The sequence below is a fragment of the Eucalyptus grandis genome, chromosome 5 (assembly GCF_016545825.1).
Source record: "Eucalyptus grandis isolate ANBG69807.140 chromosome 5, ASM1654582v1, whole genome shotgun sequence".
NCBI lineage: Eukaryota > Viridiplantae > Streptophyta > Magnoliopsida > Myrtales > Myrtaceae > Eucalyptus > Eucalyptus grandis.
This window is the reverse complement of record NC_052616.1, coordinates 14,857,394-14,870,283: the sequence shown is the minus strand read 5'-3', so window position 1 is coordinate 14,870,283 and position 12,890 is coordinate 14,857,394. Positions and strand designations below refer to the sequence as shown.

The following is a 12,890-nucleotide window of genomic DNA, read 5'->3' as shown; positions in this document are numbered from 1 at the left end:
CACATTTCTCATCTTCCCCACCTTAATTGATTTCTCTTCCTACGAGATTAGATTAAAAACCGGAAGAAGTTTTGCTACTAAGGTCGAGGCCAACAATGTAGGTATGAAACACCGAGATCAAAATGACCCAAGTATAAAGCATATACGCTAATGCCAATGACGTGATAGTATCCTTTATTTGTCTTATTATTTTTATTTTTGTGTTCGTTATTAGAGCATGTAGATCCTAGAAAAGTCAAAGGAGATAGCAATGCCATAGCGCCATGTTTCCGCCTTGATGTGCTCACCATTTGTCGGCACTTATATAGTTCTTAATGCTCACTCATAATTTGTCATAATCACATATATTTGTCATTATAAATTTGGAGATGATATATAAATCTAAAAATATTTTCAATCGATAACAATTATCTTTTAATTTTGTGATTCCAAGACTATGTATACTGTTGTAACCTTCTCATTCATCAATCTAAAAGATAAAGAAAGTCTTCTCACAATTCTCCCTAGTTTGGTCCTTACGTAAAAAATAATATATATATATATATATATATATTTTTTTTATGAGATGTCTTTTATGAGGACCGATTGTACAATTTTGACTATACATGAACCGTTAATCACAACATGTGTGTCAATGCGATCAAAATTTTTTTTTTTTTATTGGTCGAATTGCGACCTAATTTGTAACTTGTTGATGTGTGAATTTTTTCACCCTTTTGGAAAAGAAAAAAGTGACTATTCCCCTATAACTCTTAACATTAATTAAAAAATACAGGGTGGCTTAGGCATATTAAAATTGCACAACATCTACGGCAAGACATATATGCATACGTAGAATGTTTCATCTTAATTGTGACTTTTGTTAGTATATTTCATGTTAATTTTAAATTCGCTTATAAAAATCCATCAGGAAGTCTAGTGGCTAGACCAATAGAACGCGCTTATTATTTATGCTCAAAATATCTAAAAATTTTACTAACTTGTATTAGATGATATCTCGAGTCAAATTGCAAACAAATTAAAATTTTCCATTTGATCTGATTGACAATAGGTCGTTAATATTGAAACTGACGAGTTCATAAAGAATTGCTTTCTCAAACTAGGTCTTAGAAGTTGTGAAAAAAAAAAAAAACTAAATTTTTGCAGAATGGTGATGACGCTCTACTTATGTGAAAATGATAGGTCATCCAATGAAAAATAGTCAGCTTAAAGGACTTTGACATTTTGCCTTTGGTCGACCATGGAGTGGCTAATAACTTAATAAGAAGCCCCAAATTTTTATCCTCAGAAATTGCAATCCATAAAAACTATGGCATTACAATCTCCTCTGGCTCTTCTAGACATACGTGCTCTACTACACACACACACACACACACACACACACACAAAGGAGAATATCATGTCACCGTCGTTAGTGTACATACTTCATACTTGGGTAATCTTTTATGTCGGTGTTCTATACATTCTTTGCTAATTAGGAAATAAAAAGACTTCAAATTCTAAGTTGTAGTGAGTATTTGTCTTGTTACTAAAAGAACATATCAAAGTTAAAATAGAATTTTGCCTCTAGAAAATATAAGATTATCTTGCGTCCATGATAAAAGGTTTGAGATTTGTCTGGCTCGTCGTTGTCTCTTATATTCGAGGTGATATACGAAGGACGCTGGGGAAGCTAAGTTGAAAAGACTTGCGAATGTATCTTAGATGATGGAATATATATATAGAGTGCTTGAGTTGAATTATATATGGTATGCCCTTTTTCTGGTTCCAGCCGAATCAATTACGGGCAACTAAATCTTTTTGTTGGGTTCTTCAAATTTATATGGTATTCTTGATAAACACAGAAAAAATTATATGTTGACAGCTATCATGGTACTTAAGTAAATATTAGGTATGAGAACTAAAGTGATCTCTTAGGGAAGAAGATTATCTTAGGAGCAAAGGGAAAAAAGGGAAAAGGAAATCCCGAAATCCGATTAAACTTTAGTATGATTTTTTGAATCTCTTTCCTTTACGGACCCACCCAAATCAATTCGAATTGACAAGCAGGCATGAAAGTGGAGTCAAAGAATGATGGTGATTCCAAAGACACAATTAAATTCACTTTCAATACATGCTTCATCCTCGTATCAATCACTTACTAATCTATTCGAATCGATGATTAAGCATTAAAGTTAAGTCAAAGAATATGCTTCGTCCTCTTACAATAATTACTATAACATTATAGAGGTGGAATCGCTACCAACTGTTCTAAAACCTTAAACTATTAAATAAATTCGTTGTTTAATATTTAAATATTCTATCATCTCTCCTCATGCTTAGTTTGGTATTCTTTTGCCATAATATTATGCGGATGACATATTTAAATGGGAAGGCAAATGAGACCTAAAAAAACAATTGAATTTAAGAGCTCCAGCTCTGATTCCATGTGAAATTTAATGAGATCACTGTTAACTGTTCTAAAAGTTTAAGCTCTTAAATAAAAATGTGATTTCATATTTAAATATTCTATCAAATACATTGTTTATTTTGTATAATCCATTATTCTCTCGGCAGATTACATTTAATTTTCCTAGTGGAAAATGAAACTACTGGCATGATCCCTCAATCCAGTGACGAGGGTACAAATAGCTTGAGGCCAACCGAGACAACCCATGGACCTCTTATTTTCACCTCGGAGAGGAAAATGGTCCATTCAAGTTTAGAAGAAGAGAGAATATATCACGGACAGAATGGGATGAGGTAACTAGCCCCACCCGTGCAATTAAAAGTGCTGCTCGTGTCGTCGTGAGCGTAGCTGTAAGCTTGAGGGCACTGGTCCTTGAAAATCTTCGAGTAGTTCGTCGGCGGGCACGTCGCTGGCGTCCCGTACGCCCCAGTGCAGCAGTACTGCGGCTGGTTTAACGCCAGGCACGCGCTCTTGCACGCCACGATGCTCCCGTCCGACCCCTTCACCGCCAGCTCTGACGGACACACGGAGTTGACGTTGGCTGCGCAGCTGGTCGTGGTGCACCCACTGCCGCTGCCCTGTGGGGTTATAGAGAGGGGCAGGTTGAAGCCGTCCACGAGGCTGACGTCGTAGATGCTGTTCTCGCCGGAGCCCGGTGCCTTGAGAGTGAACTCTGCCAAGGTGGCCGGCGGGATCGCCCCTGCACCATTGCAGCTCACCTGGCCAGACCCACAGTCGGCGGTGGTGCATACGAATTTGCCGGAGGCATCAGTGGCGCAGCCCGTTCGGCCCCACACCCAGTCGGCTGTCCACGTGTTCGGGACGTCATTGATTGAGAAGGTTGCACCCGTGGCGAGCTCAAACCCGGTTGAGGATAGCTGCCCACCACCCCCGCCGGTGAGCGTACCGGGCCAGACTGTGTAGGGGCACTTGCTGGTGAAGCTGAGTGTGGCTGCGCCGGCTCCTCCTGCAAGCATGCATGCAAGCCATAAAATTGATGTACGCGGATTAATTATTTTTCCTCCTGTGGTTTATCAGCGCGGGAATCTCCATAACAAAGATGGAAATTTGAACACAGGACTTTAACTTCCGAATCCCAAAAAACAAAAAATTAAACTTAGGATCTTAATATCCGTCATAGAGCACCTCTCTTCTCTCGTAAGAGCACCTCTCTCTCCGTTGGGTAGAGTTTCCCCTTCTGCTTCAATGGCAGATAGTGCAAATCACCTCCTGCAACCACCATGATTCTGGAGTAGACGCTCACCCCAGATGGATTTGAGAACTCTTCAGATCTGGTTTGCTTAATCCAAGAACCCTAACCCTTGATTTCTCCAGATTTCTTCCAAAACACAAACTAACCAAACACGAACTATCATCGGGAAACCCTCTCCCCATTCCGCAACTCTGCCTCAGTCCAGCTGTCGTCGTTCAGCTAATCATTTTGCCACATCTAGAGCTCCCTTCAATCTCATCCCCAAACTTCAACGTTTCAACCATTGCACCAACCGAGGAACCCATTTTGGGGTTTTGAGAAAGCTCCCCTTCCTAGCAGCATTCAGCCCTAAATTGTTGCAGATAAAGAGTAGTGAGACAACTTGCAAAAGGAAGAGATGGTGGGTGAGAACGAGAATGAGTTGCGACTAGCCGCATTGTGTAAAAGCCTGGGTGACCTTTGGTCAGCAAGTGATGTTGTTGAGGTGTCAACAGAAATCCCTCCTAACAAAAGACAGGAATGCAATCTCACTCTATTTGGTAAGCTATTCTCTAAACCTAATGTTAACTTCCCAGCCTTTTCTAGCACAATGAAGAAAGCATGGAAAGTAGACTTAGTTGCTTGTTTACAAAAAGAGCCAGGCTTATTCTCCTTTGTTTTTCAAAATAAAGAGGAGAAAGATAGAATCCTTAAAACCGGTCCATGGTCGTTTGCAAGTAATATTCTAGTTCTGAAACAGTGCAAACCGGAGATTCCAGAACACTGTTATGATTTCTCTTGTTGCGCTTTCTGGGTTCAAATGGGAGGAATACCTCCAGGATGGTTAAGAGAGGATGTGTTTGCTGATTTGGCTGAAAGAGTGGGACAAGTTATAGATATATAGCTGGAAGCAAGAGCAAACAGACTCTACAAAGCAGGAAAGGTGAAAGTAGATTTGGATTTGACTTCACCCTTGAAATCAGGGGCTATATTGGACATAGGTCATAAGAAGCTCTGGGTGGAATTTAAGTACGAAAGACTTCCATATTATTGCTATTCATGTGGGAGAATCGGTCATTACGCCACAAATTGTGAGGAAATTCCCTATGACCAGACTAAATGGGCTGAAAACAAGGTAGGGAAGTATGGACCTTGGCTAAAAGCGGAAGTGCGGGATCACATGTCACGCCCCGATCTTCGAGCACGCACACATCCTTCTACCTTGGTCGATTTTAATATGCGATATCCCAGGACAATGTATCGCCGACCCTTTCCTTTTATTAAGCACATGCGGAAGCAGTTAAAATCCCCAGACAATAAAACGATGGGATAGAAAAGCAAGGCCATATTTTTCATATTGAAACTTATAACCAAACTTTTATACAAAACACAAACCATAGCACTCTACAACTTTTTACTCTAAACTTTAATCACATCAAAAAGGAGATCTCAAAATAAGATAAACTCTCAGCCATCTGGGCCGTACTCAAGGCTCTTCTCGAGACTATCTTCTTCTCCCAAAAATCTTTTTGCTTAAGTCTCACCTACAAGTTCTCCTTCTCAGACTCCTCCTCATCAGCTCCTCATCAGGGTCCTGAAATGGTTATTCAATAACCAATGAGACCACGTCTCAGCGAATTCTACCCCCTAATACTCGATTAGTAAGCCAATACACCTTAGGCTGCCTAAGCACATCATGAGTCAGAGGACTTACCTTGGCCTCAGCTCCTTCCTGCAAGTTAGTATATATATCAAATATACATCATCACCTCACCTCACCCAATCAGATCGAATCATCGATCAATCGACTTAGTCGATTACATGTCATCCAAATTATCTCTTGATCGACCCCTTCCATACGTTCTATAAGTCTGATCAACATCCAAGACTACTCACCCTAGGTGATATATAGATAGTATGTTATCTTATCTCCAGACGACATATAGAGTCATCGAGCTATCAAATCACACCGTACTGTCTCCAGATGCTCCGTAGAGTCATCGAGTAGGTAAATCATACCGTCCTGTCTCAAGATGCTCCGTAGAGTCATCGAGCCGGTATACACACAATTTATCATACCGTACTGTCTCCAGATGCTCCGTGGAGTCATCGAGCTGGTAGATCATATCATTCCAAGCAAACAATCAAATAACCAATTTAAAGTCCAAAATTGCTGCCCTCATCCTATCATACGAATTTCACAATTTGAGCTTCAAATCTTCATGAAATTTCTCAAATCGACGTCCAATTTCATCGTGGAAAAAGCCCATATAATTTATACAAATCCCTATCAGCACATAGCCCAGTATGGAAGTCCAAATTTCTTTCAAATGAGTCCATCCAAATTTTCATTAATTTTCTGCGACGTCCGTACCGATTTTTCCGTAAAAATCTTGGAATCTCTGAAAAATCTTCTAAAACTGAGTCGACGTTCCTAAAATAGCTCGTGACACCACATAACTTTCAATTTCTGAAATCGAGTTCGAATTCACGGTTAATTTCCATTCGACGCGTTTTTAGCGTGACTTAGACTACCGGATAACGTTCATAAATTTTTAGTGCAAGTGACCCGTGGTCGATTTTCTTCGAGCCACTATGAACCCACTCGACTCATTGCCAACTTTCGATTGTCGTGAAAATCTCGAGAATTCAAGTACGAACACAGGGTATCAAAACAATAAGAAAATCAGTCTAGTGTTGGTCAACGAGAATTTTCCAATTTAGTGGTGTCACCCACGATTAGCCACACATCTCAATCGAACCAACCTATATCTGATCTCAAATCGATTTATATCTGTGCCATAATGATCTCGACAGATGAGCACGGTCAAGAAGCCGATTCCTGGTCGAGTTCTTAAGTCTATTTGCCTTAAAATCCTTAATGGTTTCCCCAGATAATCTAGTTATCTCTAGAATGATCAGTTCTGAGAATAGCCCTATAGACGCGTCAATGAAATGCCCGATTTGTTCAGTAGAAAACAGGGTTGAAAATCTGGGATGTCACATCACAACCCTCATTGGGAAGCATTCTATGGGAAATTAGAGACAACTTATGATGCTGAAGATGTCGTCCCTGAAACGCCTGTAACAGAAAATGATGTGGAAAGCGGCATGAGAAATGACTCGGAGATTCGGGCTACTACTAATCGCAACAAGAAAAGGGCAGATTGTGATGATTCTCATTATTTACTCGAAGGCTCTACCATGGACCTCAACAAAAAAAGACAAAGGCAAGCAACTCATGTGTATTAATCATCCTAAAGTTATCTTTCAGACCGAGGACAGCAATAGTAAAAAACATTTGAAGCCTCAGAAAACCAAAAAACAAAAGAGATCAGTGGACCATGCTTCTCTCCACATTGAAGACATGGAACTGCTAGAAACACCTGTTCAGATAGTGAAGGAAGGAAATGACTGGGCTTTGGTGGCTAGCCCTAATAAGCCACCGAAGACATCATGAAGATCATAAGCTGGAACTGTCAGGGGCTAGGCAACCCCCTGACGTTCCAAGAGCTAAGAGCATTAGTTTTTTATGAAAGGCCTACTATCTTCTTTTTAATGGAAACTAAAAACAAGGAGTCGAAGGTTGAGGGCATCATACAACGCCTAAAATTCCAGAACAAAATTATAGAGAATCCGGAAGGTATCGCAGGAGGTTTAGCACTTATGTGGAGTGAAGAGGTGGACTTAAGAGTGAATTCCAGCAACAAACTCTCATAGATGTTGAATGTCATGATCGGATAAGTGGATGTCTCATGCGAATTACTTTTCTCCATGCTCCTACCAACTATGGGGAGAGGCTTATCTTATGGGACAAACTAAGGGGAATTCAGTCACAAAATCATATCCCATGGATTTGTATGGGGGATTTCAACGAAATTCTCTATGGTTGGGAGAAGGAAGGCAGAAGAGCAGCTGATTACTACCGAATGGCAGCGTTTCGTGAACTCTTGAATGATTGCTCCCTAATAGATATCGAAAGTAAAGGTTGTGCCTATACTTGGGCAAATAATAGAGCAGGAGAGGAGATGGTGAAAGAAAGGTTAGATCGAGCTCTATGTACCATGGAATGGAGGGTGGCGTTTCCAAATGCTGAAGCTCTGGCTCTCCCAGCTGTAGGCTCAGACCATAGTCCACTTCTTCTAGTAACGCACCCTGAAAATCAGAAACGGAAAAAACAATTCAGGTTTGAAGCTTATTGGCTGGAAGAAGAAGACTGTAGGGAGGTTATAAAGCAAATATGGGATGGCAATCTCTTCAATGAAAACAGTTTCTCAGATAAAGTGAGAGATGTCTCTAAAGTACTGGCAAGATGGAGCAAGCAAAAGTTTCCAAACGCTGCTATTTGCATAAGAGAGTTAAAGAGGAAATTAACTAAGCTCACTAACAGACAGTCAGGAAATTTCAACAAGGAGGAATATCAACAAGTAGTGGATCAACTCGAAAAATTATGGAGACAGGAGGAAAAGTATTGGGGGCTAAGGGCGCGAATTAATTGGCTTAAATAGGGAGACAAAAATACCAAGTACTTTCATGCCACAACAGTACAAAGAAGGCAGCGAAACAGAATAACAATGTTGAAGGTTAATGAAGATACATGGTGCAGGGAACCGAATCAGCTGATGCAACATATCAGGGACTTTTATCAAACTCTCTATGAAACCGTGGGCCTGAGGAACTTTCAGCCGGTACTAGATCAGTGCCCCAGCCCAATAAATGAAGAAATGAACTCATATCTGATGGAAACTGTTCAAATAGAAGAAGTAGAGGAGGCGGTATTCTAGTTGGGTGCACTCAAAGCACCAGGTCCTAATGGGTTAAATGGGCAATTCTATCAGTACTATTGGGAGGAATTAAAGCATGAAGTATTTCAGCTAGTACGGCTTTTCTTTGAGACAGGTACTCTCGATCCCTTCCTAAATCAAACATATATCACCATAATTCCAAAGGTCAAAAACCCGAAAGTATAAACCAGTTCAGACCTATTAGCCTATGTAATTTCAGCTACAAAATTATTGCTAAAGTGCTAGCAAATAGACTGAAGAGATGGCTACCAGACATCATTACTTCTTAACAGAGCGCCTTTGTGCAAGGGAGGCAAATTCAAGACAATATCTTAATAGTTCAAGAAGTTATTCACCAACTCAGAATCAAGAAGAGAAAAAAGAAGCTTCAAGCTATTCTGAAACTCGATATGCAAAAAGCATATGACAGAGTGGAGTGGGATTTTTTGAGTGCTTGTTTGCTGAAATTGGGCTTCGATCCAAGGTGGGTAGGGTTGATAATGCAATGTGTCTTTACAGCCACTTTTAGTGTGAAAGTAAATGGGGAGCCTATGGAATACTTCAAACCTTCCAGGGGTTTAAGATAGGGAGATCCTTTATCACCTTATCTATTCATATTAGTGTCCAATGTCCTGTCATGGCTAATGCAGAAGGCTATGGAAGACGGGAGCATAAAAGGGATAACCTTGAATACACATTGCCCTACTTTATCACATCTCCTCTTTGCCGACGACTCTATTTTCTTCTTAGATGTGACCATTTCAGAGTGCCAAAACCTTGCAGCAGTCCTAAATCAATATTGTTATGCTACGGGCCAAGCAATTATCCTAAATAAATCAGGAGTGAGTTTTAGCAGCGGCTGCCATTTGAATTTGAAAAGAAATTTGGTGCAAGAACTCAGAGTCCCCATCATAGACAAGACAGGAAAATATCTTGGCATCCCGACGGATTGGGGCCGTTCAAAAAAAGAGATATTCGCTTGGATCCTAGCTAGAGTAAACATGAAGATGGAGGGATGAAAAGAGCAAATTCTGTCCAAAGCAGGAAAATAAACGCTCATCAAAAGCGTCGTACAAGCTCTCCCCCAATATGCCATGTCGCTCTTTAAAGTACCCATCTCAATATGCAAAGCAATTGCAAGAAGAATAACCTCTTTTTGGTGGAAACAAAATGATACAAGCAGGGGTTTGCATAGGAAGAAGTGGGAAGTTTTGAAAACAAGAAAAGATGAAGGGGGGGTTAGGATTCAAAGATTTAGTAAATTTCAACAAAGCAATGATGGGAAGACAAGCTTGGAGGTTATCTCAGTCTCCTTCAGCCTTATGGAGCAGAATACTTAAAGGAGTTTACTTCCCAAATGGAGATATGTGGAAGGCAGGTAAAGGGCAGCGTCCATCTTGGGGTTGGCAAAGCATCCTAATGGGGAGAGAAACTATAGAAAAGGAGGTTCAATGGAGGGTAGGTGATGGCAAGAATATTAGCATACGTGAGGATCGATGGCTGGAATTCAGTGTGATAGGTGGCCCGACTAATCAAAATGATCCCAGAACTGTAGCTGAACTTATTAGTGAGGAAAACAGGGGATGGAAAGAAACAGAGGTGTTGAATCTGTTTGAAGACAGAATAGCAAATGAAATCTTATCTATTCCTCTAAATCCGAACCAACAAGAAGATACACTAATGTGGAAGGGCAACAAGGTTGGAAAATACACGGTCAAAAGCGGATATAATACGTTATGTGCACAAACCAAATCAACAAAACAAAACAAAGCATCAATATCATTTCAGCCTCCTCAAACATTATGGACAAAGCTATGGCATTTATCTATACCCCCAAAGCGGCGCATCTTTATGTGGAGTATCTGCCATAACGCTATCCCAACAAGAGAGAATCTCTACAAGCGAAAGCTGTTACCTAACCCAATATGCTTGCTTTGTAATACATGTTCGGAGATGACCGAGCATCTGTTCCTACTCTGCAAATGGACAAAGAACATATGGAAAGACCCACGGCTCAATCTCACTTGTAATCCTAACTGCATAACCCGGATAGATAAATGGTTGATGGAGAATTTCGCAGGTACCAGAGACCTACCCGAAAAGGAGTTGGTGGCGACGGTGCTATGGTTCGTCTGGAAAGCCCGCAACAACTCGATTTTCAGAGCCAAACAACCGGATCCAAACACCATCATGGACCTGGCACAAGCACACCTCCAAAACTTCAACAGATGGCAGAACAAAAAAGAGACAGCAAAACCCCCAAACCGAACTCACCGCGAAGATGGATTTCGTCGGAGAAAGGACAGCTAAAACTTAATGTAGACGGCTCTTGGATCCATGGAGAATAGGTCGGATCCGTCGCTGGGATCTTGCGGGATCACGCTGGCCAACTCATCGATGGCTTCGCACAACAGGTCCGAGCTTCCTCCCCTCTTCAAACCGAAATCCTAGCGATTTTGCACGGGTTGCAGTTTCTGGAGTTCAGAGAACAACTGCACATGGGAGAGAAGGAAGTCGACAAAGTACATCAGAGTCAACTAGTTTGGTGTGAAACGGACAGCTTATCCGCTGAACAAATAATCACGGGCCGGGCCGAACCTTCTTGGACAGTCAAGCCCATCGTTGAACAATGCAGAAACCAGCTCTCCAACTCCAAATTGAAGACTTTGACTCACTGCCCGCGGGAAGCAAACAACGCAGCAGATCTGATTGCGAAGATGCACCGAACCAGTTCACTCCCTCAAAGCTGGAAATCCTCCCCTCTTGCAGCTCTTTCGGAAATTTTATGTGCGGAATCTTACCTATCGAATTCTTGTAATTTTCGCACTTAATGAATGAAAGTAGCTATCATTTTCGATCAAAAAAAAAAAAACTTAGGATCTTATTTTCTAGTTTGGGAAGAAGGTAATGTTAATGTAGAAATTTGTAATAGTTTAAAATAGATAGATTATGATGACAACGTGCTTACTTGCGAGGAGGACTAGGAAAGGCAGGAAGCGGTAAAAAGATGCTCTTGCGTCCATGATCGAGAGATTCAGATTTTTTTTGTTTCGGTTTATCGTTTCTCTAGTATAGGAGGTATATATATAGAATGCCGAGGAAGCCAATTTTGAAATGACCGTGGAAAAGTATTTTAGACCGGGGAAGCTAAGTTTGAAATGACTTTGAAAAAGTCTTTTAGACAGTGGAATAAATATATGGGAAATGAGAAGCTAATGTATCGTATTTTTATATAAAATTTGAAAATATTTTTAATTGATGATTATAATTTCTTTTTTCTCATGATTCAAGGGTTGGGAATGGAGAATCACAAAAGCCAAAAGGGCCATGCGGTATCATTCAAGAAAAGAAAATTTCATAAGAAATTGACCGAGTTTTTTAGTAGGTTAATATTGCTATACTTAAGAATTCGAGAAAGAAGGAAAGGAAATATATATGTGATAGACATAGTAAGCTATCTTTGGATTGGTAAATTTGATTAACGATTACTGGGTTTTTGCTGATTTCACGTTCAAAGCACTGAATTTTGACATTTTTTTAATTACCAAGCGTGGTAATTAATCAGCAAAATTTTCAAGTTCAGAAATCCCAAATTGTTGGGTGCCAATATGCACTAGTTGAATTTTGAGGCCACTAGAACTATTGGCTAAACTATTGTTCTAGAGGGAGGGAATAATTACCCAATCAAATCTAATTCTATTATACAAATGCCAATTAAATCATAAGCTTTTCAATTTTATTAATGTAGTCCTAAACTTGTGCACAAAATTTTAATATTGTCCTCATGACCTATTGGTACTAGAAATTGTTGATGTAACATCTAATCATTGCCGACTGTTTGGCATGCCACACTAATGTGAACAATTTTACTCGCATCACATCAATAATTTTCAGTGGCAATTGGCTGGAAGGGTTACACTAAGATTTTGCGTAAGATTTAGGATTACATTGGCAAAATTGAAAAATTTATAACTTAATTGACATCCGTACAATAAGTTTATGATGGAATTGGTAATTTTCCCAATGCATTATTAATTTTGAATTCACTTTCATTATGCAAATAATAAATTCCAACTTTAGCGAGGCTTATTCTCAGTCTTGCTCTTGCTCTAGTATTAGCTATGGCAAGAATAGGATTGGTGAGTGATATAAACAACTAAAATTCTTAAGAACGTTGAAGCTATGTTCTTTCAAAAAATAGTATATAAAATCGTCCTTAAAGTTTTGTGTAATCTAGTGGGCAGTGAGAGTTTTGGACGCACACGAAGTACTTCCATTTCAAAGGATAGAGAAGTATTAAATGATATTTTGTTTGCTAATAATTTAATAATTGAGATTTAGCGGCCTTAATGGGCCAATTCAAAGGATAGTTGGGAGTGGAATTTTTAATTCATTGGGAATGGACTAAGTCTATTTAATAATGAGGTATATGGGTTGGTTCTATACTTAATCTTTAGTGTTGATT

General features: G+C 39.9%; 1 protein-coding gene and 1 long non-coding RNA gene across 2 annotated transcripts; both read right to left on the bottom strand.

Moving 5' to 3' along the window:
• Positions 1 to 2,501: 2,501 nt before the first annotated feature.
• On the bottom strand, positions 2,502 to 11,474 carry LOC104444329 (thaumatin-like protein 1). The gene is made up of 2 exons (XM_010057980.3): positions 11,394 to 11,474; positions 2,502 to 3,416 (listed from the first exon to the last, which is right to left on the bottom strand). Exons 1-2 carry the CDS (start codon positions 11,446 to 11,448, stop codon positions 2,722 to 2,724), a joined length of 750 nt encoding a protein of 249 aa, XP_010056282.2. The 5' UTR covers positions 11,449 to 11,474; the 3' UTR covers positions 2,502 to 2,721.
• On the bottom strand, positions 6,594 to 10,608 carry LOC108955732. The gene is made up of 4 exons (XR_005551134.1): positions 10,521 to 10,608; positions 10,341 to 10,401; positions 7,705 to 7,796; positions 6,594 to 6,723 (listed from the first exon to the last, which is right to left on the bottom strand). It is a non-coding gene; the product is annotated as an uncharacterized LOC108955732 (long non-coding RNA).
• Positions 11,475 to 12,890: the final 1,416 nt, after the last annotated feature.